The 27,868-nt window shown below is 33.5% G+C and overlaps 1 protein-coding gene across 6 annotated transcripts in view; it reads left to right on the top strand.

Moving 5' to 3' along the window:
• ltbp4 (latent transforming growth factor beta binding protein 4) overlaps nucleotides 1–27,868 on the top strand; it is a 121,975-nt gene that overhangs the window by 6,200 nt on the left and 87,907 nt on the right. For all 6 annotated transcript variants that reach the window (XM_087293410.1, XM_087293409.1, XM_087293412.1 and 3 more), the window contains exons 2-4: nucleotides 10,872–10,942; nucleotides 12,583–12,826; nucleotides 21,707–21,909. In XM_087293410.1, coding sequence (XP_087149536.1) covers nucleotides 10,872–10,942; nucleotides 12,583–12,826; nucleotides 21,707–21,909 — 518 coding nt within the window. The remainder of the gene's footprint in view (nucleotides 1–10,871; nucleotides 10,943–12,582; nucleotides 12,827–21,706; nucleotides 21,910–27,868) is intronic.

The raw sequence follows: 27,868 nt of genomic DNA, 5'->3' as shown, positions 1-27,868 counted from the left end.
TAAAACAAAGAAGCAAAAAGGTTATTTTAAATTCAAAATGACGATTACTAAGGCAGTGTTTCTCAAATGGTGGGAACATTTTCAGTGGGTCGTGGAGTGTGATGTCAAAAAAAACAATAAATGTTTAATTTTTAACTTATTTTGCTTATATAAGACTTTTATTTTGAAATGCACGAGCGACAACTATACGTTTGACATGTGAAATTTCGTTTAATTATAGCAACAAATATGTCGAAGCGCAAGTATGACCCCGAATATGTAAAGTATGGATTTACATATAAAAAAAAGGCTTCAAACCTCAGTGTGCCATATGTAGTGATGTGCTCTCACAAGAGCACTTTTAAGAACCAAACATTTGTCGTTTTTACTTTGTAATATTTCAATATTTTAAGACATTTTGTTAAATGAAAATAATGAAATGTTGTTTATTTGTAAGTCTTGGTGATTTTCTTATGATTTATTTGTCCTTACTTGTGGATGTTAACAAATACATAAAAATTAATTATAATTCCTAAAATTTTATTATAGTTCCTAAAAATTTAGGCCATGGGTTGATGACCATGTAAAAATGTGTGTCCCATGGCCAAACCAGTTGAGAACCACTGGTCTAAGGCAGGGGTGCCAAACTCAATTCCTGGAGGGCCAAAGCCCTGCACAGTTTAGTTCCAACCCTGCTCCAACACACTTACCTGTAGGTTTCAAACAAGCCTGAAGGGATCAATTAGTTTGATCAGGTGTGTTTAATTAGGGTTGGAACTAAACTGTGCAGAGCTGCGGCCCTTTTGGAACTGAGTTTGACACCTGTGGTCTAAGGCATTCACCCCAACCACCTCCCCATCATTTTCCCTCTCTTTTCAGATGGGATGGCGGGCAAATTCATAGGTTACCAAAGGCCTACTTTAGCCTGTGTCACCTACTACTGTAGAGACATCAGAGACTCATTTTACATCTTGTATAAAGGGGCATAATATAAAGTGCAATTGAAAGGTTTAAATAGGTAAAAAAAAAAAAGTTAATTATGTTAGGATAATTACATGGACACCAATAATCCAATTTTAATACGATTAAGACAATTCTCTGATTAAGAGTCGACCATGTAAACAGCGATGTTTGTTTAATTTAATCTGATTCAGGTCATAATCGAACTAAAGAGAAATAAAAACTAAGACATACTGTGAGGGAAAGCGGAGCACCCCAACACGGGGAGAACATGCAAACTCCACATAGAAATGCCAACTGACCCAGCTGAGACTCGAACCAGCAACCTTCTTGCTGTGAGGCCACAGTGTTAAGCAAAAATGTAAAAAAAATTCACAGGAGGGCTAATAACTTTAATTGTTTAACTGTAAAATAAATTAATGACAAATAGTCAAGACAACAAGTATGCTTATGTTGCTTTAACTTATTTTAATACGTTAATCAAGTTTCAACAAACATTTTAAAGTTATAATTATAGTTTAACCCTTAAAGAACAGCCGTTCGCAGCTAAAAATAAGTATTGTTCTTAAATCTTTAATAACTTTTGATCCGCTGAACCGATCCGTACAATTTAAAGATTGGCATGAAGAAGGGAGTCTCAGCTTTTCATCGCTGTAATACATTACATTCACCTTCTGAGGCTTCGGAATTAGTGTGGTTACGTCATCAAATTTTGACAACGCTGATTTGACAAAGGAACGCTCGTGGCTTGTGTCTCCAGACGAACCAGACGTGATGCATTGATGCATTATCCCTCCTCCATGCCCAGATTGTTTAAACTCGCTCTCTCTCAACCAATAAGCATATGTTTCGCTTTGTGGACTACGAATCAGCTATTTAAACAACCCCAAATGAGAAATAGGCTGTACATTTGCGCACGGCTAAATGAAACGCAAAAAAAAAATAAAGTTTTGAGTGAAATAATTCTCATACTAAGTACTTTTGCATGCACAACAGCACAAAAACATGACAAAACAGTGACACAGCAAAGACAGAGTGCTGGCCTTGCTGTTTTCAAAGGACGCAAATGGTGGTGCGGCTGTTTGTCTGCAATGCAAGTTGGGAAGCAGCAGGGTCAACACCATATCCATGCTGGCACACAAAACCTAAGGATGATCCATATTGAATCTAGTTTAGTTTTGTAACTATTTATAGTATAGTAAATATTTATATCTATTTTTACTGAGGATTTGCACCATGTTTATTTCGACTTTGATGCATTATTTCTTATTTGCCTATTTTTTATTTGTTCAGTGTAAGCAGTGTTGTTTGTGGTAACTGAAAATATTTTACTTGGAAAAAGTCAAATTTGCTTCAGTGTTCTGTTATTTTGTAACAATCTTTCTGTTTAGTTCATTCCCAGAACTTTGGGGCAAATACATTGTCTGTAAATAAATGCATCCCCCCCCCATTGAAAAACGCCTTGGAATAACATTGAAATAAATTGCTATAACTTGCTCAGGGAAAGGTGGATGTAGACAAAATTTATTTTGGAAGCATAAAACATCATAGCATGTGTTTCTAAAGACAAAAAAACTTCATGAGGTTTTGTTTGTAATAACTAGAAAATGTCACTTTTTTAAAAACCGTTTTTCTTAAAATTCTGTAATATTTTCTGTCTGTTCATATGTTTTTGGACCAAAAAATATTTTAGACTGGACCTTTAAATGATACAGATTGAAGCTTCAGGTTCTCCTGTCTAAAATAATATATGACACTTGAGGCTGACTGCTAAAATAACAATAAAACTGCTTTAAAATAATAATAATAATAATAATAATAATAATAATAATAATAATAATAATAATAATAATAATAATAATAATAATAATAATAATAATAATAATAATAATAATAATAATAATAATAATAATAATAATAATAATAATAATAATAATAATATAGACCCATTAGGTGCCCACAAAATACCTCTAGGTCTTTAAGGGTTAACTTAATATTTGTAGTCAGTTTGATTGATGAATAGAAAAGTTCATTTGATTCAAAAAAAAATATGAAGGCAGCAATCATTTTTTTACAGTGTATACTGGCTTTAGCATATAACGCAGAGAATAACACATCTGTTCACTGCCAGCTGCTTTTGCACCCACATGTATTTCATTCTCACACCCTACATCCAAACCATTTTCCCTTTGTGAGCAGAATGCAAAGAAACAAGGCAGTGTATAACGCTTTACATCGTCCAAAGCAGCAAACCTCTGCACCTCCAACACATTACTGCCTCTAGAAGCCATAAAACAACCATTGTAAATGAACTTTTACATATCAGAAATGTGATTTACTTTCGTATATTGCGAAAAGAAAAGGATGTTTATAGTTTTCCTCTTGGCCCCGGCTCTTTTTTCCAGCCCCTCGTATAACAGAGAAGCCTCAATAAAAGCTCAAGCGTGCTCCTCGAGGTCAAATATGTGGGTTAACGGCTGGATTATCACAAAGCTCCCACTTTTTTTGCTTGGCACCTCCGTGAAGGAGGATATAATTGTGTTTTTGTCTCCCTTAGAGGTTTCGGAGGTGTGAAAGGCTCTGTTGATGCGCTCTGAAATGAAGCCGTTTTCTGTGTTTGGCCTGAACTGTTGAACCTGCATTCGGCCTGTTAGCATTACTGAACACTCTCCTTCTCTTTATTTCACATGAACGTGTCCTAATATTGTGTACAACTAGGCCTGGCATGATATCTATGGTATCTATGCTTTGTTTTTGATATATTGCATCAAAGTATATCGCGATTATTTCGATCAGTGTCAGGTCTGGCTCTAATGGGATCCTCTCAGCTCTGTAAACATCACTCACATCTCCTTCAGAATGTATCGTTTAGGTGTCAAATCCACATTAAAACCCAGAGCCGATGGCAACTTTCCATTCTCTCAGTGCAGAAACTTCCCTATTTGGGTCTAATAGGGGCCCGAGTGAAGGGTCAAGGCCTTTATTTAGAGACCAGACCCACAGACGGGCGGTAAAAGGTCTCAGTGTTATGAGACATCCCAGCGTAGCTTCACTTTAAAGGGACTGTTCGCTCAGAAATGCACTCATTTACTCACGCCATGTTTTTCTTTAACCAATATGGATTTGTTTTACATACTGTATAATGCAAAAGAGAAAAAGAGTGCATGGGTATCACATTTGCATGCAAAAACAATTAAATAAGGAGCTTTCAAGGAAAAATAATCACAAATGCCAACAAGCTTTAGTTGTAGTGGTCGACTTGTGTGATCACAAGGTTAAAAAAAACCTATAAAGAACAGGTCTATTCAAGGGGATTATGAAAAGTACACTTGAAGTACAGTATAATATACAGTATATTTTTTTTATTTTTCTTTTTAAAATATTTGCCAAATTATGTTGAACAGATTCAGGAAATGTTCACAGTATGTCTGATAATGTTTTTTCTTCTGGAGAAAGTCTTATTTGTTTTATTTCGACTAGAATAAAAGCAGTTTTTAATTTTTTAAACATCATTTTAAGGACAAAATTATTAGCCCCTTCATATATATATTTTTGTTCGTCTACAGAACAAACCATCATTATACAATATCTTGCCTGATTACCCTAACCTGCCTAGTTAACCTAATTAACCTGGTGAAGGCTTTAAATGTCACTTTAAGCTGAATAGAAGTGTCTTGAAGAATATCTACTCTAATATTATGTGCTGTCATCATGGCAAAGAGAAAATAAATCAGTTATTAGAGATGAGTTATTAAGACTATTATGTTTAAAAAATGTGTTGAAGAAAAATCTACTCTACGTTAACCAAAAATTAGGGAAAAAATATACAGGAGGGCTTATAATTCAGTGAAAATAATTTTTTTTCTTATTTACTACATGTACAGTTAAAGTCAGAATTATTCGCCCCCCTTTGAATTTTTTTCCTTTTTTTTTTTATATTTCCCAACTGATGTTGAACAGATTCAGGAAATTTTCACAGTATGTCTGATAATGTTTTTTCTTCTGGAAAAAGTCTTATTTGTTTAATTTCGGCTAGAATTAAAGCAGTTTTTAATTTTTTAAACACCATTTTAAGGACAAAATTATTAGCCCCTTTAAGCAATATATATTCTCGATAGTCTACAGAACAAACCATTATGATTAGAAATGTGTTGAAGAAAATCTTCTCTCCGTTGAACAGAAATTAGGGGAAAAACTAAACAGGTGGGCTAATAAGTCTCACTTCAACTGTATGTAATTATATGTCAGTATGGCTCAAAGACCCCAACTCAGAGCCTATGTAGGCATTAAAATCACACTTACAGTAATTATACTTGACTTGTAATGACAGAAAAGTATGTTTGATCTATACTTTTGTTCAATATTTTGATTCATATGTACTTGTTTCTAAGTGTACTTTGAAGATATTATCATTTAAATACCCTTTTTTCACATAATTGTACATAATTTATATAGGAGAGAGTCAGCTCTGGGGTGAAATGCTGTAGATTTTTGCGATATTGAATGTTGAAACTTTTGATTATGGGGATTTTTTTTTTATTTAAAGTATACAGGTATATTTCAGGTATAAATATGAGTTGTGCTAACATAATAGTATACTTAAAATACAAATTGATAACATTAAGAAATGGTAGCCAGAATTTTACAGTTAAAAATACAGTGAAATAAATACTAAATTGGGGTTTATTTTCAATTCTGAGTAAACAATTTCTTGACAGATGCATAAACAGATGTTATATGCGTATTTTGCCCCTTATATTGGCATTGTTTTAAAAGAAAAATATAAAAATTGTTATTATAAATACAGTTATTGACATTTATAATTAATATGATAATATAGTCGTTGCATGATTTGTTGAAACCAGTGTAATTAGATGGACACATCATCAAATTGGGTGGAACAATCGCCTCACAGTAAGAAAGTTGCTGGTTCAAGCTTTGGCTGGCCAGTTGGCATTTCTGTGTGGAGTTTGGATCACGGTGTGTTCGCGTGGACTTCCTCCAGGTGTAAACACATGCGTTATAGGAGAATTGGGTAGGCTAAATTGTCCATAGTGTATGAGTGTAAATAATGTGTATGGGTGTTTCCCAGTATTGGGTTGCAGCTGGATGGGCATGCGCTGTTTAAAACATATGCTGGATAAGTTGGCGGTTCATTCCGCTGTGGCGACCCCTGATGACTAAATGAATATTTTCAATTCTGTGTGAACAATCCCTTGACAGATGCATAGACAAACACAAATATGCATGTTATTTTCAGTTATATTGTCCCTGTTTTAAAGAAAAGTCATGTAAAAATGGACTATTATGAATTTGCAAGTACTATTGCAATTATTTTTGTATTATTATTTTTAAGCACAACTAAACGGACATATAAGATTAAAAATGAAAATTGCTGTTATACAATAGCTTACCAAGTTAACCTAATTAACATGGTTAAGCCTTTAAATGTCACTTTAAGCTGAACACTAGTATCTTGAACAATATCTAGTCTAATATTATTTACTGTCATCATGGCAAAGATAAAAGAGTTATTATAGATGAGTTATTAAAACTACACTCTTAAAAGAAACGGTTCTATATAGAACCAAAAATGGTTCTATCAAGCGCTTCATATATGGAACCCCAAAAAGGTTCTAAATAGAACCATTTTAAGGGTTCATTAAATAGAACCCCAAATTGTTCTTTGAATTCAAGTTACATGGTTCTATTTAGAACTATTTGAGGGTTCTTTATTTATTATTGAATTAATGTTATTTATTATTGAATAAAAAATGAAACCAATGCAGAAAATTCAAATTGTTTAAATTTAAACAATAATATTTCAAATTTAAATAATATTTCAAATTGCACCTCTGCGTACTTTGTATAAGATCTACCTCTAAACATTTTACATTTTATTATTTAATTAGTAAGCATAATTAACAGCTTAATGACATTCAACAATATAATTGTAATGATTTTACTTTTTAATAAACATTTGTAAGCTTGTATATATATATATATATATATATATATATATATATATATATATATATATATATATATATATATATATGTATGTATGTATGTATGTATATATATATATATATATTATATATATATATATATATATATATATATATATATAATATATATATATATATATATATATATATATATATATATATATATATATATATATATATATATATATATATATATATATATATATATATATATATATATATATATATATATATATATATATATATATATATATATATACATTATTATATAAATTATTATAATAATTAATAAATTTTTTTAATGTACTAACATACCTGAATGATGAAGCTGAAATAGTGGACTTCTCCTTTCGAAAAATTAACCGTCACACTTGAGGGTCTTCAACACCAGTCCATGACGATGTCCTTGTCAATGGCGTCACCAGAGGGCTTTTTTTATGATTATTAGTTTAAAATAAATCATTAAACCATAACAAAATGTTACTGCACAGTCTAAATAAATTGGTTATTTTATTTATTTCACAAAATAATTTGTCAAAAATGTTAAACATTTAGTATATATAAACTAAGCCTATAAGTTATATGCTAATGTTCGAACCTGCATGAAAAAAATCCCATCATACTGTACACTGATTAAGTTTTTGACCATAACATTCATTTTATTAGGTTTTGACTCAAAAAGCTTTGTCTCTCTGTGTTATAGCTTATAATTATTGTATAATCTTTACTACATAATTATGTTATGATTAAAAAATTATAGAACCATTTTAATCAAAAAGGTTCTTTGAACTCAAAGGGTTCTAAATGGAACCATTTTTTGAGTAAAAGGTTCTACTGGCCAACTATAGAACCCCAAGGTTCTATATAGAACCTCAAGAAACCTTTTTTTAAAGAGTGTATTAGGTTTAGAAATGGTAAACAGAAATTTGGGGGAAAATATACAGGGGGGCGAATAATTCAGGAGGGCTAATGATTTTGACTTCAACTGTATTGATTTATTTAGGGATTCCAGCTAAATCCTTCAATCTGTGTGTGCTAAATTATCCATGAGACCTCTTAGAAGGTTACAGTTCCTTCTGATTTCTGCATCGGCTCTGTCTCAAACAGTTCAACTGCTGCTCAGATATCAGCCACTTCATCCGATGGGATCCAACAGTGTCCAGCAGAAGCCATACAATACATGCACATGCTGTAACTAATCAGCAAATCCCCCTGGACTTTCCAGAAGGGTCAGTTTTATACACACTGTCTGTGGCGTTCAGGATAGGGTATATGCACAGCTAGTGTTTTTCCCCCTACTGATCAACTTCCGGTGAAAAGTTAATGTGACTATTTTCAATTTCAGTCAGTTCCTTTTACAGCGTCAATGTTGTAATGTGATTAAAATATAATCAGCTAAATAGACTGAAGCATTCATTTAGTTGTTCAAGCGTAAAATGAGATGAAAAGCCATTTAAATGCAAGCACCGTCAGGAGCAGCAGGCGATTACTGCAACTCCATTGAAAATACTTTGGCAAAATAAATGTTCCTGTTTTAAAGACACGATGCAGAGCAATGTCATTTAATGCAAGTCTTCCTGCATAGTCTGAGACCCACTTTATATTGTATAGCAATCAGGCACTGAAGATTGTTAATTTTTTTTAAAGAAACAGACCTTAAAAGTTTCACTAGTCATGTCAAAGCAGTAAGTAAATCAGCATACTATTGTAACTTAGGCCAGCTAGTGTGTGCTGTGCAGGTAAACCTCACTCCGCTGACCTCTAAAGGTGCTCTAGCGACAGATGCTAGAGGCCATGGTCTTCAGCCTTCTTGTTAGAGCAACCGACTCCCATGCGGAAGGTCGCCGGTTCGATACCAGCTCAGAGCGGGTTGGGTGGTGTAGAACCGGTGGGGTTACATTGGTGCCATGACCCGGATGGGAGTAAGGTTTACTTGGGTAAGTGTAGCCAGCTAGTGAAGTGCTGTGCAGGTAAACGTCTCTCCGCTGACCTCTAAAGGTGCTCTAGCTACAGACGTTAGAGGCCATGGTCTTTAGTCTTCTTGGTAGAGCAACCGGCTCCCATGCAGAAGGTCGCCGGTTAGATCCCACATTGGAGCGGGTTGGGTGGTGTAGGACCGGCGGGGTTACACTATCATCTCAAAAACATCGCAGGAATCAGATGCTTTGTTTCCAGTGAAGACTTAGAGAAACTTGTTCAGGCTTTTATCAGCAGCAGGGTGGATTATTGTAACAGCCTCCTCACAGGCCTTCCCAATAACAACTCATCCAGAACGCTACGGACAGGATTCTGACTAGCAGCAAGAAATCAGAGCACATCACTCCTGTTCTCAGGTCTCTACACTGGCTCCCAGTTACATTCAGAATAGAGTTTAAAGTATTATTACTGGTCTATAAATCACTAAATGGCCTAGGACCTCAATACATTACAGATATGCTCACTGAGTACAAATCACTCAGATCTTTAGGATCATATAAACTAGAAATTCCAAGAGTTCAGTCAAAGCAGGGAGAATCAGCTTTCAGCCACTATGCCCCCCGCTGCTGGAATCAGCTTCCAGAAATGATCAGACGTGCTCCAACATTAGGCGTGTTCAAAACAAGACTGAAAACACATCTGTTTAGCTGTGCCTTTACTGAATGAGCACTGTGCTGCGTCCGACAGCTCGCACTATTATGTTTTTCTTTTCTGTTTCATCATCTTATAACCTATTTTAACACATTTTTATCTGTTTTATCTATTTTTATTCTTATTTGTATAATTGTTATTATTTGTTTTTATTTTCTTACACTTGTCTCTTTTATTCTTGTTTATGTAAAGCACTTTGAATTGCCACTGTGTTTGAAATGTGCTATATAAAGAAACTTGCCTTGCCTAAATTTTGTAATGTCATGCAGTTCACTGGATGTGCTTGCAATGGGTTGCTGAAAACTAAAAGTCCTTCTGCATATACCCTGTTGGCTCTTGTGTTCATCCACTAATTGCCTTTTCTCCCAAAAGCCAGTAGATAAACAGATGTGGCGCAGGAGTCTGAAGAAGACTCTTAATCCAGTTTACCCAGTCAACGCCGCTGTGGGAAAAACAATATTTCTCATGTGCATGGGCACAGAGAGGCCCGATGAGGGGGGCGTCTATAACATACTCGCACCCCCATTCATTTTTATTCATCGCCGCTATTTGTCCAGGCTGAATGCAACACGGGGTGAAGGGTCAGCTTAAACCCAAGGCTATTCACTCTGCCCAATGCATCTTAAGGGGCCCTGGCCACGGATTGTAAGTCTTGTAAAGATGTGCTTTCAGGAGTGGTTCAGTTCTGATCGTGCCGGACACATTGATTTGGCATGGAGCCATGATAAAAGTGCAGTTTTCGGATGCTAGTTTGTTGTGGAGTATAGCAGACGTGTGCATTGTGGCATATGATGAGCTTTAGGCTTATATTTGTGATGACAAAACCAGTCTCATAGCCGGGGCCAGACAGAATCTGTGGACTTTTTTGCAATTTTTGCACAGAATAAAAAAAAAATACAAATTGTAAATTTATACAGAATGATTTAAAGAGTGTAGAGTGTTATACATAAAATAAAAAAAAAATATTTACAAATCAAATTATTGATTATTGTCACTTGATTGATAAATAAAGCTTCAACGGGTCTTTCAAATAGTCCTTTACGAACTGTACTGTACATACATTATCTAAACATTTGCATAATATTCAATATCGCTACTGAAATTAAAGTACAGATTATGTTTCATGAAACCCTATTTTTCATTAGCACTTCATTTAGCCAGCTTTTAATGTGATTTTCTCAATATATAGATTCAAATAGTTGTTTCTCAGTCAAATACTGTCTTATCCTTACAAACCATCCAATAATGGAAGCTGTTTGTTTTTATTGTTATTTATTTGTGTTTGTCTTCCTTTAGGCCCAACGTTTGTGGCAGCAGGTGTTGTCATTCATGGCTTGTCAATCCCAAGACAAAACAGTGCACAAAACGTAAGTATCTTTATCTCTTGTTTTACTACTAGTCCATTTCATATGGTTGTATGCATTTCTGTTCATAGACAGAGAAACATGTGTGAAGCTAGCTGTGTCCAATCAATCAATCTGATCAATCAATCAATCAATCTGTCAATCAATCTGTCAATCAATCAATCAATCAATCAATCAATCAATCAATCAATCAATCAATCAATCAATCCATCAATCAATCAATCAAGCCAAACAAGCCAAACAAGCTTTAAATAAACCAACCATTGAACCAATCAATCAACCAATCAAGCAACCAACCAACTAGTAAATCGACCAACCAACCAGTCAACCCACCAACCAATCAGTAAATCGACCAACCAACTGGTCAACCAACCTGTAAATCAACCAACTAACCATCCAGCCAACCAACCAACCAACCCACTAACCAATCAAGCAACCAACCAACTAACCATCCATCCAATCAAGCATGCAACCAATCAAGCATGCAACCAACCAACCAAACCACCAACCAACCAACCATCCAACCAATAAAGCAATCAAGCAACCAACCAACTAGTAAATCGACCAACCAACCAACCAGTCAACCCACCAATCAAACAGTAAATCGACCAACCAACCAACCAACCAACCAACCAACCAACCAACCGGTCAACCAACCTGTAAATCAACCAACTAACCATCCCGTTCATTAATCAACCAACCAACCAACCAACCAATCAAGCAAGCAACCAACCAAATAACCGTCTAACCAACCAATCAAGCTTTCCTCCATCCCTCCATCCGTGCATCCATCCATCCATCCAACCTCTCCCATCTATCTGCAAATCAACCAACCAACCAACCAACCAACCAGTTCATTGATTGATTGATTGATTGATTGATTGATTGATTGATTGATTGATTGATGTCACATGTTCAGGTTGGAGATTAAAATCTGTTCTTCATTTATTTCTGCTGTACTCATTGTTCATTGTTCAGTGTGTTTTTATTCAAGCTTATTTACGCTTGTCTTAACTTTACTAAATGCATTTATTAGTCTTCTGTGGATTATAGAGTATGTTCAGGAGTTTATTATGTTCAAGTGTTTTATGTCTGTCCATCTGGATGCCTGACCATTCTATTATTCCTCTGCTGTAAATAGGCCAGAGCTCTGAATGCCATGTTAAAGCAGCGCTGGCTTATTTCACAGCCTATATCACCATTAATCCAGTCCTTCAGCTTTCTCATCATAATCCACATCTTCCTAATCCGCATGTAGCTAGATTTACCATCTAATAACTAACCCATTGACCTGTGTGCCTTTAAAGGGCCGGTGCAGCTCACTGAAAACCTAGGGATGGACGACATGTACTATATCACAAGATGTTCTGGTATTTATCATGATAACAATGTCACAATAACAATCTGTTGATATTTATTTTCTGTATTTTTTATGTTTTCTGTTTATATATATATATATACAAAACAAGGAGTGTTGTGAGCATACTTGTAATGTACAGTAATATGTGTTTCGTTCATGCTGGACACTAGAGGGCGCTCTTGTGGTAAGTAATAGGGAATAATTGACGACATGAATGTGCATCGCTTTATAATAATTCCACCGACAGGATTTTCATCATGCAATTCTTCTGTTTTCTCACTAGCGAGATGTCACCCGCGATGCCATAACAGAGCAGTGTGTGGTCTTCTGAACGTCTGCCAGTGTCGTCCAGGCTTCCACGGCCATCGCTGTGAACATGTGAACGTCACAGAAGCACTGAGCTCATGGACTGAAACACACACTTCTGCTCCTGCTGCTCTGTCATTCACCACTGTGACCCCTGACCTCTCCAGATCTGCCAATACAGATGCTAGAAAAACATACTCATTACACTGGCAGCCGCCCAGGTGAGTCAACAGATGTGTTTTACAGTAGAAGTGGCTTATAGTGGCTTAAAAATACACCTATTATTATTACTATTATTACTATTATTATTATTATTATTATTATTATTATTATTGTTGTTGTTATTATTTCTGTTATTATTGTTGTTATTATTATTATTATTGTTAGTATTATTGTTAGTATTATTATTATTGTTGTTATTATTATTATTACATTTGTTGTTGTTGATTTATTATCATTGTTTTTGCCGTTGTTATTCTTATTTTTTATTTATTATTTTATTATTATTATTTATTATTACATTTTATTATTTTAATTTTTAATTTTATTATTTTTATATTTTGCATTGAAAGATGCAGTATTTCTTCATAGTCAATGTTAAATATATTTATCAAAATTTCTATTCCCTTCTTTTGGTGTTTATGCAAGCATTTTGTCCATAAAAGATACTAGGCTAAATCAAATGTTTTTTTTTTAAAGGTTATATTTATATAAAACATCTAGACCAAGATATTGACAAGGATTAGAAAGTTAATTTTAGTTAACAGCATGATTTGACATTAAATAAAGCTACTGGAATTGCATCAGTTTTTTCCTGCACATTATGCAGTGTACAATAGTTATGGCAAATTAAATATCAAGCACATTAATTATATATAAAAAAAAAATATATATATATATATATTTTTTTTTTTTAATGCATTTTTTATGCATTTTATATTAATAATACTACTTGATTATTATAATCATAATAAATAATAAATATTCTTTATTGTTTTTTAATATTGGTTCATTGTGCATTAATTATTTTTAACACACAGCAGTATTAATAAATGTTAAGATGAATAAAATAACTAGATTATTCAATGTTTTATTACATTTTGTTCAATATTTTATCATGTTAGCTAATTAAAATATACCTTAATGACCAAAATTTACATTGCAATTTCCAATTTCAATGTGCCTGATCAGCAATCAGGAATGAATTTATTTACTCGTATTTATAGACGTTTTTTTTTTTGTTTGTTTTTTGTCCATAAAAACAATAAATAGCATGTGTTACTATCTTTTACCTGCAGGAGGCGCTCTTGTACTTCATATTAATTTTTACTGTAAATATCCATCTCACTGTATAAACACAGGCCACACAAAACATTTGCATATACAGAATATCACTAAACATTCAATATGTTGAGGGCTTGCATGCTCCTATATAATGAGATATATACGTGAGAAGAATACTTTTGTTCTCAGGATTCTTCTTAAAGAAACAGTTCACCCCAAAATGAAAATGTACCTACTGTTTACTCTTCCTCAAGTGGTTCCAAACCTTTAGGAGTTTCTTAAGGTATTTTGAAGAATACTGAAAACTGGTAACCATTGACTTCCATTGCAAGGAAAACAAATGGAAGTCAATGGTTACAGGTTTTCAGAACTCTTCAAACTATCTTTTTTATGTTCAACAGAAGAAATAAACTCATAAAGGTTTAAAACAAGTAAAGAGTGAGTAAAAGGTTAAATTTTTTTAACTCTGCTTTAAGTAACCCAAATCTCTCTCCGCACCCTGAAAGGAAGAATAGATCTCTAATCTCAGCTAATGTGGAGCTGAAGACAAACCGCTCACACTTAAACCTGCATATTTATTGTGATTGGCCGCTCTATAGGTAAATGTTTCTTTTAGATTGCATTCAGATGACAGAGAATGCGAAAGGCTCTGAAGAGAAGTGTTATGATTGGAGCCACACTTCATCTGATCTCACATTGATGCACAATGAATTGCAGAAAAGCCCCCCTGGACCACAGCTTTTGATATTTAAGATGGAAAGTATCTGCTTGAAACCAAAGAGAAATGAAGATAGAAAGTGTATTTGGGTTCAAGAGAGCTCTCTGTTCTCAGCAACAACAAAAAAGCCCTCTGATTGGCTGATGAGCATTCTAAGACGTGCGGTTATTCTCAGGAAAATGCGCAGCTAAAGTAGTTCCGGCAGGTTTTGAGTGCATTAAAGCTCCATATCACTATGCTGAATGATTTGAGTTAGTCATTCATTCATTTTCTTTATGGCTTAGTCCCTTTATTAATCAGGGGTCACCACAGCGGAATGAACCGCCGACTTGCCCAGCATATGTTTTACGCAGTGGATGCCCTTCTAGCTGCAACCAATCACTGGGAAACACCCATACACACTCAATCACACACATACACTGTGGACAATTTAGCTTACACCAACTCCCCTATAGCGCATGTGTTTGGACTTGTGGGGTAAACTGGAGCACCTGCAGGAAACCCACGCCAACACAGGGAGAAAATGCAAACTCTACACAGATCTGACCCAACTGACTCAGCCGAGGCTCGAACCAGTGACCTTCTTGCTGTGAGGCGATTGTGCTACCTATGCCTACCTATACCAATACCAATGTGCTGGCCTGCATTGAGTAATTTCACAGTCAAAAAAATCACATCAAAACACAACAGTAGGCTTTAGAGGAGATGTGGAAGAAACTAGTGCTACACACACGAGCAGTTTGAGGACAAAAACCTGACCAATGTCTCAAATACAACATCTGAACAGTGGATTTAGGTGTAAGAGCACTAGTTTAAGCAGAATAATTCACACCTGTCTGTTAAATTATGAGAAAATAAAGCACACCTGAGGTGTAACACCACTTTATTTGACCGCATCACCACCTCAGGTGTGCATTACTGTCTAATAACTCAATGGTCCATCATCAATTATGAGATATAAACACTTAAACTGCATTGCTAGTGAATGCTTGATTCTGATTGGCTAATGAACATTAGCTGTGTGCTTATCTGAAGACAACTGCACACTAATAAATTAGTTCTGGCATGTTTTGGGCGCATTACAGCTCCATATCACTCCACTGAGTGATTAATTGAGCTACTTCACAGCAACAAAAGTCCAAAATCACATTAAAACACAACAGAAGGCTTTGGAGGAGATGTTGAAGAAACTAGTGCTACACACACAAACAGTTAGAGGACAAAAACCTGACCAATGTCTCAAATACAACATCTGAACAGTGGATTTAGGTGTAAGAGCACTAGTATAAGCAGAGTAATTCACACCTGTCTGTTGAATTATTAGAAAATAATGCACACCTGAGGTGTAACACCACTCCATTTGACCGCATCACCACCTCAGGTGTGCATTACTGTCTAATAACTCAATGGCAAATTTGCAATTATGAGATATAAACACTTAAACTGCATTGCTAGTGAATGCTTGATTCTGATTGGCTAATGAACATTAGCTGTGTGCATATCTGAAGACAACTGCACACTAATAAAGTAGTTCCGGCATGTTTTGGGCGCATTACAGCTCCATATCACTCCACTGAGTGATTAATTGAGCTACTTCACAGCAACAAAAGTCCAAAATCACATTAAAACACAACAGTAGGCTTTGGAGGAGAAGTGGAAGAAACTAGTGCTACACACACAAGCAGTTAGAGGACAAAAACCTGACCAATGTCTCAAACACGACATCTGAACAGTGGATTTAGGTGTAAGAGCACTAGTATAAGCAGAATAATTCACACCTGTCTCTTGAATTATTAGAAAATAATGCACACCTGAGGTGTAACACCACTCTATTTGACCGCATCACCACCTCAAGTGTTCATTATTGTCTAATAACTCAATGGCTCATAGTCAATGATGAGATATAAACACTTAAACTGCATTGCTAGTGAATGCTTGATTCTGATTGGCTAATGAACATTAGCTGAGTGTTTATCTGAAAACAACTGCACACTTATAAAGTAGTTCCGGCATATTTTGAGCGCATTAAAGCTCCATATCACTCCACTGAATGATTTATTGAGTTATTTCACAGATGCAAAATCACATCAAAACACAACAGAAGGCTTTGGAGGGGATGTGAAAGAAACTAGTGCTACACACACGAGCAGTTAGAGGACAAAAACCTGACCAATGTCTTAAATACAACATCTAAACAGTGGATTTAGGTGTAAGAGCACTAGTATAAGCAGAGTAATTCACACCTGTTTGTTGAATTATTAGAAAATAAAGCACACCTGAGGTGTAACACCACTCCGTTTGACCGCATCACCACCTCAGGTGTGCATTACTGTCTAATAACTCAATGGCAAATTTGCAATTATGAGATATAAACACTTAAACTGCATGGCTAGTGAATGCTTGATTCTAATTGGCTAATGAACATTAGCTAAGTGTTTATCAGAAAACAGCTGCACACTAATAAAGTAGTTCCGGCATGTTTTGGGTGCATTACAGCTCCATATCACTCCACTGAGTGATTTATTGAGCTACTTCACAGCAACAACAGTCCAAAATCACATTAAAACACAACAGGAGGCTTTGGAGGAGATGTGGAAGAAACTAGTGCTACACACACGAGCAGTTAGAGGATGAGAACCTGACCAATGTCTATTCAATTATTAGAAAATAATGGCGACCTCAGATGTGCAGTAATAACGTTGTAAAAACATTGCTTACACTTATAACCAGTACTGTTTAGGTTTGTGTCCTAGTTTGATAGAATTACTGCCTTTTTTTTGTTGTTGTTGGTGCATCGGACCCACTCTGACTCTGCAGTGATCTCAGATGTTGAGCAAGCCTGCAGAATCTGAGCTGGGGAAGGAAGGGCCTGCCCTGTGGAAACTCTTCGCTCACAATAGACCATTGAAAGACTCCATTTATACGTCCATTTCGGGGTCTACCTGATGGGCCAATGTTGTGTGCTGACAGCCAGCAATTTCCCCATCTCTCAACAGTTTTTATATCACATGCAGTGTGTGAACTAGATTTGTCAGATATGTCTTGAGCCTGGCAACCAGAAACTGTAATCGCTAAAACAAGCAAGTTATGCTTTTATTTCCATGAGATACTGTAAGAATGCTTGCATTTGTTCAGTATAAAAGGCTTGTACTGTATATACAGTATAGATGAAGGCAAAACTATTTGCCCCTCCTGTGTAATTTAAATTCTTTATCAAAGAAATGCAGCTTTTAATTTTTAGGACACATTTTTAGTATGCTATTCACTGGAATTTATTTTTAGTATGTTGTCGACTGGATTATTTATGTATATATTATGAAATGCTTACATTTGTGGAGGTTTAGTTTGTTTTTCTAGTTTTAAAAGCTAAGATTCTTTAGAGCTTTAGTATGTTGTTTACTGGAATTTACACACTTATAATAATAAAAGCGCAAACTGGTGCATTTTTAATAGGTTGTTCGTTGGAAATAGGGCACATTTGCATAATCACACTTAACATTATGTACAGTTGAAGTCAGAATTATTAGCCCCCTTGAATTTTTAGACCGCTTGTTTATTTTTTCCCCAATTTCTGTTTAACAGGGAGCAGATTTTTTCAACACATTCCTAAACATAATAGTTTTAATAAGTCATCTCTAATAACTGATATATTTTATCTTTGCCATGATGACTGTAAATAATATTTTAGTAGATATTTTTCAAGACACTTCTATACAGCTTAAAGTGACATTTAAAGGCTTAACTAGGTTAATTAGGTTAACTAGGCAGGTAAGGGTAATTAGGCAAGTCATTGTATAACGATGGTTTGTTCTGTAGATTATCGAGAAAAGATTTAGCTTAAAGGGGCTAATAATTTTGTCCCTAAAATTGTGTTTAAAAAATTAAAAACTGCTTTTATTCTAGCCGAAATAAAACAAATAAGACTTTCTCCAGAAGAAAAAAATATTATCAGACATACTGTGAAAATCTCCTGAATCTGTTAAACATCGTCTGGGAAATATTTAAAAAAGAAGAAAAAAATTTAAAGGGGGCTAATAATTCTGACTTCAACTGTATATTGCAATATCTTAGTTTCTTTAACACATTATTAAACATAACAGATTTAACAACTAATTTATTATGTATTTGCCATGATGACAGTACATAACATTTAGATAGTTATTTTACAAGAAACTATTCAGCTTAAAGTGACGTTTAATTGATTAATTAGGTTAAAATGTTAATTTAAAAAATCTTAAGGTGCTAATAGAATTGACCTTAAAATATATTAATAAAAAAACGACTTTATTCAGTATAAATGTTTCAAGACTTTCTCCAGAAGAAGAAAAACAATTATAGGAAATACTCACTGTTTTCTTACTCTGTTTTAAATTTTATAGTAATTTTGTTTTAAATTCTTACTAGTAAATTTCTCTTCATTCATTTTCATAATTATATTGAGTTTCTTTTGTCTGAAATGCAGTTTTAAAGGCATTAACTCATCACAGATGGATTTATAGGAAGATTTATTAGCTGTTTTGGTGATTGTTTTATTTTCATTCATTCATTTTCTTGTCGGCTTAGTCCCTTTATTAATCCGGGGTCGCCACAGCGGAATGAACCGCCAACTTATCCAGCAAATATTTTACCCTATGCCCTTCCAGTCACAACCCATGTCTGGGAAATGTTTTATTTTCTTATTTAATATTTTTTCAAAGCGTAACAAATTGCATGACGGAAGTATTAGTTAACTAAAGAGACAAGTTTGACATGATTCTTTTGCTAAGAATATTGCACTTAGAAGAAATAATAGTTTTTATTTATTCTGTCTCTAAAAAATAGTGCGTGAGACAGATCACCATCTAGGAGTACCCCAGGGCTTTGTGTTAGGACCCATCCAGTTGTCTTACGTCATAATTTGGACCTTAAAAATAAACTTTAAAATACATGTCTAAAATAGATTTTTACATAGACAAGTATTGACTCTATTATACATGTATCAGAAACATTTCTATCTCCTAAATATACTTTAAAATGTATTAAATCATCACAGAGCGACTTATAGGAAGATTTATTAGCTGTTTTGGTGATTTTATTTTTTAAAGTGTAACATAAATTGCATGATGGAAGTACTGGTTCACTCAAGAGACAAGAGTTTGACTTCTTTTGCTAGCAATCCCAAAACAATATTGCACTTGGAAGAGATCAGAGCTTTTATTTATTCTGTGTATAAAAAACTGCGTAAGACGGATCACCATTTAGAAGTACCCCAGGGCTCTGTGTTAGGACCCATCCAGTTGTCTTACGTCATGATTTCTTGTGAATGTCTCCTGTGGCGCCGAGTGTGTTTATGCAGCACGAGTGTGTGTATGACACATGCAGAGCTGGGAAGGTCGCATGTAAAATTAAAATGAGCCACATGCTTGTTTTATAGTCTGTTTGCTGTTGACCTAAGCTCACGTCAACTTGTTTTTACTGTAAATGATCTGTGTTTGGGAAAATCTCCTCATGCTTATGCACGATTACTAAGCCTAAACTGTGGATATGCAAAGAGGTTTGCCACATTAGCATCAAATTAAGCTTATAAACTAATATGATGTAAGAAGAAAGTTGAAAACCTCCCTGCTATGTATAGTAAAGTACATGCTTATAGTATGAAAAGCGTAGATTTGTGTAGATTAAGTTTGTTATTTGCTAGAAAGTACACGCTTAAAGTATGAAAAGCTTAGATTTGAGAAGTTTTAGTGTGTTATTTGCTTGAAAATACACGTTTAAACTTTTTAAAGCTTAGATTTGTGGAGTTTTAGAGTGTTATTTGCTAGAAAGTACACGCTTAAAGTATAAAAAGCTTAGATTTATGGAGATTTAGTGTGTTATTTGCTAGAAAATACACACTTAAAATATAAAAAGCTTAGATTTATGGAGATTTAGTGTGTTATTTGCTAGAAAGTACACGCTTAAACTATAAAAAGCTTAGGATTGTGGAGTTTTAGTGTGTTATTTGCTAGAAAATACACGTTTAAAAAATTAAAAGCTTAGATTTGTGGAGTTTTAGTGTGTTATTTGCTAGAAAATACACGTTTAAAAAATGAAAAGCTTAGATTTGTGGAGATTTAGTGTGTTATTTGCTAGAAAATACACACTTAAACTATAAAAAACTTGGATTTGTGGAGATTTAGTGTGTTATTTGCTAAAATGTACATGCTTAAAGTATAAAAAGCTTAGATTTGTGAAGTTTTAGTGTGTTATTTGATAGAAAATACACGTTTAAAAAATGAAAAGCTTAGATTTTTCAAGTTTTATTGTGTTATTTGCTAGAAAGTACACGCTTAAACTATAAAAAGCTTAGGATTGTGGAGTTTTAGTGTGTTATTTGCTAGAAAATACACGTTTAAAAAATTAAAAGCTTAGATTTGTGGAGTTTTAGTGTGTTATTTGCTAGAAAATACACGTTTAAAAAATGAAAAGCTTAGATTTGTGGAGATTTAGTGTGTTATTTGCTAGAAAATACACACTTAAACTATAAAAAACTTGGATTTGTGGAGATTTAGTGTGTTATTTGCTAAAATGTACATGCTTAAAGTATAAAAAGCTTAGATTTGTGAAGTTTTAGTGTGTTATTTGATAGAAAATACACGTTTAAAAAATGAAAAGCTTAGATTTTTCAAGTTTTATTGTGTTATTTGCTAGAAAGTACACACTTAAAATATAAAAAGCTTGGATTTGTGGAGATTTAGTGTGTTATTTGCTAGAAAATACACGTATGTAGTATAAAAAGCTTAGATTTGTGGAGTTTTGGTGTGTTGTTTACTGAAATCTATATGCTAATTGTATGAAATGCTTACATTTATGGAGTTTTATTGTTGTTTACTAGAAAATATATGCATATGTTATAAAAATCTTACAATTGCGCAGTTTTAATGTTTTTTGCTTCAAAATATATGCTAAAAGTATGAAAAGCTTAGATTTTTGGAACTTTAGTATGTTGCTAACTGGATTTTGTTTACAATTTTTAAACATTTGCGCAGCTTTACTATAGTGTTCACTGAAAATGTGTGCATTTGCATAATCTCAAAGGTATATTACTCTTATCATGAACTCAACTAAACTCGTGTTGCAGGTTAAAGGAGTCGCAGTCTGTCCTGTTGAAGAGAGCTCTGTCCAGTGGAATGGCCGGACAGAAGATCACTAATGTTATTCTGCAATACATCGAGTCTGAGCGAAGAAAACTGGAGACTTCATCCTCTGCGGGAGCGACTAAAGTCTCCAGCACCAAAACTTTCCACAGTCAGCGTGGCCAGTACAAGCTCATCTACAGCGCAGGTCAGTCCAGCACTGTGTTTTGGGCAAAACATTCACCTCATGGCCTTCCCTTTCCTTCTGAAAGAACATTTCAGATGAGATTTGGGTCATTATTTAATGGTTTCTCCCTGACAGCAATGTGATTTAGCAGCTTTGCACTGCTTTTCGTTCATTTATTTAAACGTCAATGGCATTAATGACAGCAAAATAACATTACAGGGTTGAATGAGTGCCGGAGTGTAGCATTTCTGTACAAACACACAGCACCAATTACTTTTTACAGCTTTTTAAAAAGTTTATTACAAATTGCATATGTTATTTTTCAGTATATCCCCCCCCCCTCCTGTCAAAGTTCAGAATTTGTCTGCTATATAAGCTCATTTGTCCCATTTTTGACAATAAGCCATCATAATTTGTGAAACTAACCAATAGCAGAAGGCTTTAAAGGACACCTATGGTAAAAAATCTACTTTTTAAGCTGTTTGGACAGACATATGTGTAGATATAGTGTATAGACCATCTTATTGGGGTGATATAAACACACCCAGTCCTTTTTTTTCAATTTAACAACATAAAAACGGTGGACCAATTGGAGCGGTTTTCAGACCGAACGCAACTTGATGTAGGAGTGCAATCCCCCCGCCCACCGGATTGATTGACAGCTGCGCGCATTAACATGTCCCGGTAGTCACGTGTATAATCATGTCAACAAGACCAGACATGCGCAAAGCAACCGGGAATAAAAATTCTGTTCACTTCGCTAGGATCAGCAATCATCATCAAACATGATCAAGAGTGAGTTTCATATGTTTGAAATGTTTTAAAACAGTGCACGTGTGTAATTAATTACAGCGATTTACTTCAGCTTTACTTCTTCAGGAAGGAAGATGCTTCAATCATGGTTTGTGGACGTTAAATCAGGTTTATTTTGTACATTAACATAACAGATATCCATACAGCAGCAGAGATTAACCTGTATCCTGTCACATATGCATGCAAAAACAGTGCAAAGCTAAGCGCGCTGTCTGTCTGTGTGTGAACTTCGTAACGATATAGTGTGTAACTCATCAATGCAAATGCACAAAAAATACTCATTGGTAAAGTTCTTCCTGTAGTATTTCTCACAAACGCTACGTGAGATCTTCCTCCTTTAAGTCTGTCTGTTGTTTGACGCAGACAAGGAGGAGATTTAGGCACGCAGAAAGGCACATAGGAATGGTAGGCGGGGAGGACTCGCCTTAAAGGCGCAGTACGACAAAACAGCCCCCTGATGGAAAAATGTATAAAATAGGATCTAGTAAAAGGTATAATGAAAAATCTGATGGGTGTTTTGAGCTGAAACTTTACAGACACATTCTGGAGACGGAAAACACGTATATTAAATCTGAAAAAAGGGGTAACCTAGGTGCCCCTTAAAACAAATGAAGCTTTTAATTATTCTAATTGACAAATTCTGATTGAGGAAATGAAATGGCCAGTTTGATATTTGCCTACAATTTAGGCAAAGTTTAAACAGATTCATAATTGTGTTTTTTTATGATGATAATAATAATTTTGTACTTTAAATTGAGCATATTTTCTTATTTCTTTGTTAAAAAAATTTAGATTTTAAAATTCTACAGTCATTACATTAGCTGTGTCTTTTTTTCAAAGTGATTTTATAACTTATATTAAGTGATCTAAAGGCAAAACAAGCTTACACGCCCCCAAAATGACACTTTTTTTTATATAATATTTGTTTAATTTATTTTAAATAATAATAATAATAATATTATTAACAATAAAAAAACGAAAAAATTGAATTACAAATATTCTCAACAATAAAAATAATGAAATAACTTCATTTAATATATTGACAAATCTAAATAAATAATAAAAAACTGATTAAAAATATAATTAAAAATATTCTCAAAAAATAACTATAAAAATTTTATATATTCAAAAAATAAAATAATAAAAAATTTGTAAAAATCATTTTAAAATCTCATTTAAATATTTTCAAAAATAAAAAATAATTAAAATTTTTTTATATATTCTAAAAACTAAACATTTTTTAATAAAATCTCATTTAATTATTCTTTAAAATAAAAACTATAAAAATCTCATTTAAAATATTCTCAAAACTAAAACAATAAATACAAATTTAAAAACATCCCATATAGAAATTCTTAAATCTGAAAAATAAATAAAATAAAAAAACAATAAAAATATCATTTAAAATATTCTCAAAACTCAAAAATAAATAAAATAATTTACAAAATTTACAAAATACAAATTTTCAAAGTGATTTTAAAACTTATATTAAGTGATCTAAAGGCAAAACAAGGTTACACGCCCCCAAAATGACACTTTTTAACACATTATAATAAACAAATCTGAACTGTGCTTTGAACTAAACCTAAACTGGCACACTCAGAACAACCATCATAGTAATATTAAATCTTTAAAAAGGGGTAAAATAGGTGCCCTTCAAACAATGTAGTGCAAAATGTGAAAATTATGGTTGCACTGGTCTGAAAATAGCAATAAATCGCACCAAACACGTCTTGCACCTCATTGTGATTATGATAGAGGGTATACAGTGTTGTAATCTGTGTTCAGTAAATCACAAACAACTCTAAAGCTCACGTTTGTCCTCGTTATTGTGCGCTTGTAGTCATAAAGGTCGGGAAGTGTAGAGGTTTGTTCAGGTGTTCGTGTCAACATGTTAAGCTTTTCTTTGCGAGCAGCTCAGGCTTGAAAACAGCAGATATCTTGTTTTAATAATTTGGCGTGTTTCCTGGATTGTAAACGTTAGCGCTGTGATAAGCTTTATCGGGCTGTGGATTGTGCTGGTCTGCATTGAGACGCTCCTCGATACGCTATTGTAATGTATTCCTGCTATTGTTTAGCTTGGCTCAGAGCGATGCTGCAGTCATTTCTCAGGAGGTGATGTAGAGTTTGGCTAATGTGTGTGTGTGTGTGTCTGTGTGTGTCTGTGTGTGTCTGTGTGTGTCTGTGTGTGTGTGTGTGTGTGTGTGTGTGTGTGTGTGTGTGTGTGTGTGTGTGTGTGTGTGTGTGTGTGTGCGTGTGTGTACATGAGCTCAAAACACACTGGCAGAGCACAGGAAGAGTGTGGAGACTGACCTTTTAGCATACAGAGAGACACACAAACACACTCATATAGGCTGTACACACACACAAGAAACACACATACTCGCAACACACACACAGACGTTTTTGCATTATTAGATAAAATTCATGTAATCCTGTTAATAATTCATTTATTTTCTGGGAAATGTTGCAATGTCAAAAAAAATAAGGGTTTTCTGTCCTTATGGTGAAACTTTGTCCTCAAAATTTAGGCATATCCCGACACACGTCTGCTGCTGCTTCATATCTGTGGATTGATGGATGCTCTGTAAGCTCTTGAAGATGAAGCTATAGCTGATAAGTAAAGCTCCAGGGAGCTTTTCCAGCAATTCCAGGACAGTTTTAATTCAGCTAATTCAAGGAATGTACCTAAATCTGTCATAATTTGGTTATGAAACAGGGCTGTTAAAAATGCACTTCTATAACATATTAACTCATATAAAGTATTTATAAAATTTACATATTAAATTACTTTATATTAACACTTTGTCGTATTTATTTGAGCTATAGTTGACGATGAGTATACATAGTAAATGAAAATAAAATAAATTAAAAACTTTTTTTACAAACCAGGTTGCCGCTGAAACAACTTTTCTTTATAATATTTATTTAATTTATTTTAAATAATAATAATAATAAAGTAATAAACAAAAAAATTATAAAAAAAAGATAATGAAATAACCTCATTTAAAATATTGACAAATCTAAAAAATAATAAAAATAACTTATTAAAAAATATATTTTAAAATATTCTCAAAAATAAAAAATAATTGTAAATATTTAATATATTCGAAAAATAAAATAATAAAAAACTTTAAAATAATTTTAAAATCTTATTTAAATATTCTCAAAAATAAAATAAAAATAAAAAGAATAAAAATCTCATTTTAAATATTTTAAAAACTAAAACAATAAATACAAATTTAAAAACAATAAAACATCTCATTAAAAAAATCTCAAATTGAAAAATAAACGAAATAACAAAAAACAATAAAATATCATTTAAATTATTCTCAAAATTAAAAATAAATAAAGTAATAAAAAACAATAACAAATCTAATTAAAAAATTCTAAACTTAAAAATAGATATAAAAATAGATAAAATACAATAAAAAATCTTGTTTAAAATTTTTTTTAATATATTACAAAAATAAATAAATAAAAAAAATAAAATAAAATAAAATAATTAAAATTACACAAAAAATAACAAAAAAATGTAAAAAAATTCTAATTAAAAAATCTAATTAAAATATTCTTTAAAAAAAAAAAAAAAAACAACAACAAAGATCTGCACAGTCGCGATCGCCTCACAGCAAGGTCACTGGTTCTAACCTCGGCTGGGTCAGCTGGCATTTCTGTGTGGAGTTTGCATGTTTTCCCTGTGTTGGCATGGATTTCCTCTGGGTGCTCCGGTTTCCCCTAAAGTCCAAACACATGCGCTGTAGGGGAAACGGGTAAGCTAAATTGTCCGTAGTGTATGAGTGAGAATGAGTTTTTATGAATGTTTCCTAGTATTGGATTGCAGCTGAAAGGGCATCCACTGTGTAAAACATATGCTGGATAAGTTGGCGGTTCATTTCGCTGTGGTGACCCCTGATTAATAAAGGGACAAGAAAAGCCGAAAAAAATGAATGAATGAATGAATTTAAAATATTCTTAAAACTAAAAAAAAATTATAAAATAGAAACAATAAAAAGATCTCATCTAAAAAAAAATCAAAAATCAGAAATAAATGTAAAAATAAAAAACAAAATTCTCAAAATTAAATAAGAAGTAAATAAAAAACAATACAAAACCTCATTTAAAATGTTCTCAAAAGCTAAAAAAATAATAAAATAGTAAATAAAAACAATAAAAGTCTCATTAAAAATATTCTTAAAATTAATAAAAAAATAAAAATAAAAGAACAATAAAAAATAAAAAAAAATCTAAAATACAAATAAAATGATAAAAAACAATAAAACTCATTTAAAATATTCTCAAAACTGAAAAAAATGATTTATTAAAAATCTAATTTAAAATGTTCTAAAGAAATAAAAAATAAAAAATGGTATTTTACATATTCTTAAAACTAAAAGATCAATAAATAAAACCACTTTTTAAAAATCTCATCTAAATTATTCTCAAAACTGCAGTGATACTCCATTAACACAGTCATGAAGTAATTCCAGCTCCAGAATATCTGGCCTGAGGTTATTTGGGTTTTCTGAGCTCGTCTATACAGTTTTTCTCTGTAGCTGAGTGTGGTTTCATGTAATGAAGTGTGTTTCAACAACCCACAAATATTCCCTAAAGGCCATTCCTGACACCAGCCGGGCCTTTAAATCCAGAGCCAACATGTAAACAACCCTCGCCCGGCCACAATATAACCTCAGTGCTTCCCCGTCCTCTGTAATACACCTTCTCCGACCGCATAATGTCAGAGCTTATTGCCTGCCGAAGTGGAAAATGCACAAATGAGGGATGTCGTGTCACATGGAAAAGAAAAGAGCCGCTGCCAAACGCAGATCTCTGGAAATCCAACACTTAATGCAGCTGGAAAGGACAATCCAAGTTTCCAAGCTGAGCGAGACGCTTCGCATTTCATCTGCTTTTTTTCAAGAGCAGGTCATATAGAGATTCAAAAAAAATAATCTTATTTGTACACTACCTGACAGAAATCTTGTTGACTATACAAGTATTAGGAGCAACAAATAATAACTGGTCTTCTAGTTGATCATTTGGTATCAGAAGTGGCTCTCTAGAGGCCTCTAGATTTTGCTTATTTGAGCACAATTAAATATGATCATGCCTTGATTATTAATGATTGCATTAGGATAGTAAGCTCTGACTTTGCTCATTAACAAAT

The sequence above is a fragment of the Danio rerio genome, chromosome 18, assembly GCF_052040795.2.
Source record: "Danio rerio strain M-AB ecotype USA chromosome 18, GRCz13ab, whole genome shotgun sequence".
NCBI classification, from domain to species: domain Eukaryota; kingdom Metazoa; phylum Chordata; class Actinopteri; order Cypriniformes; family Danionidae; genus Danio; species Danio rerio.
The sequence above is the reverse complement of the archived record's forward strand: the minus strand, read 5'-3'. Positions and strand labels throughout refer to the sequence as shown.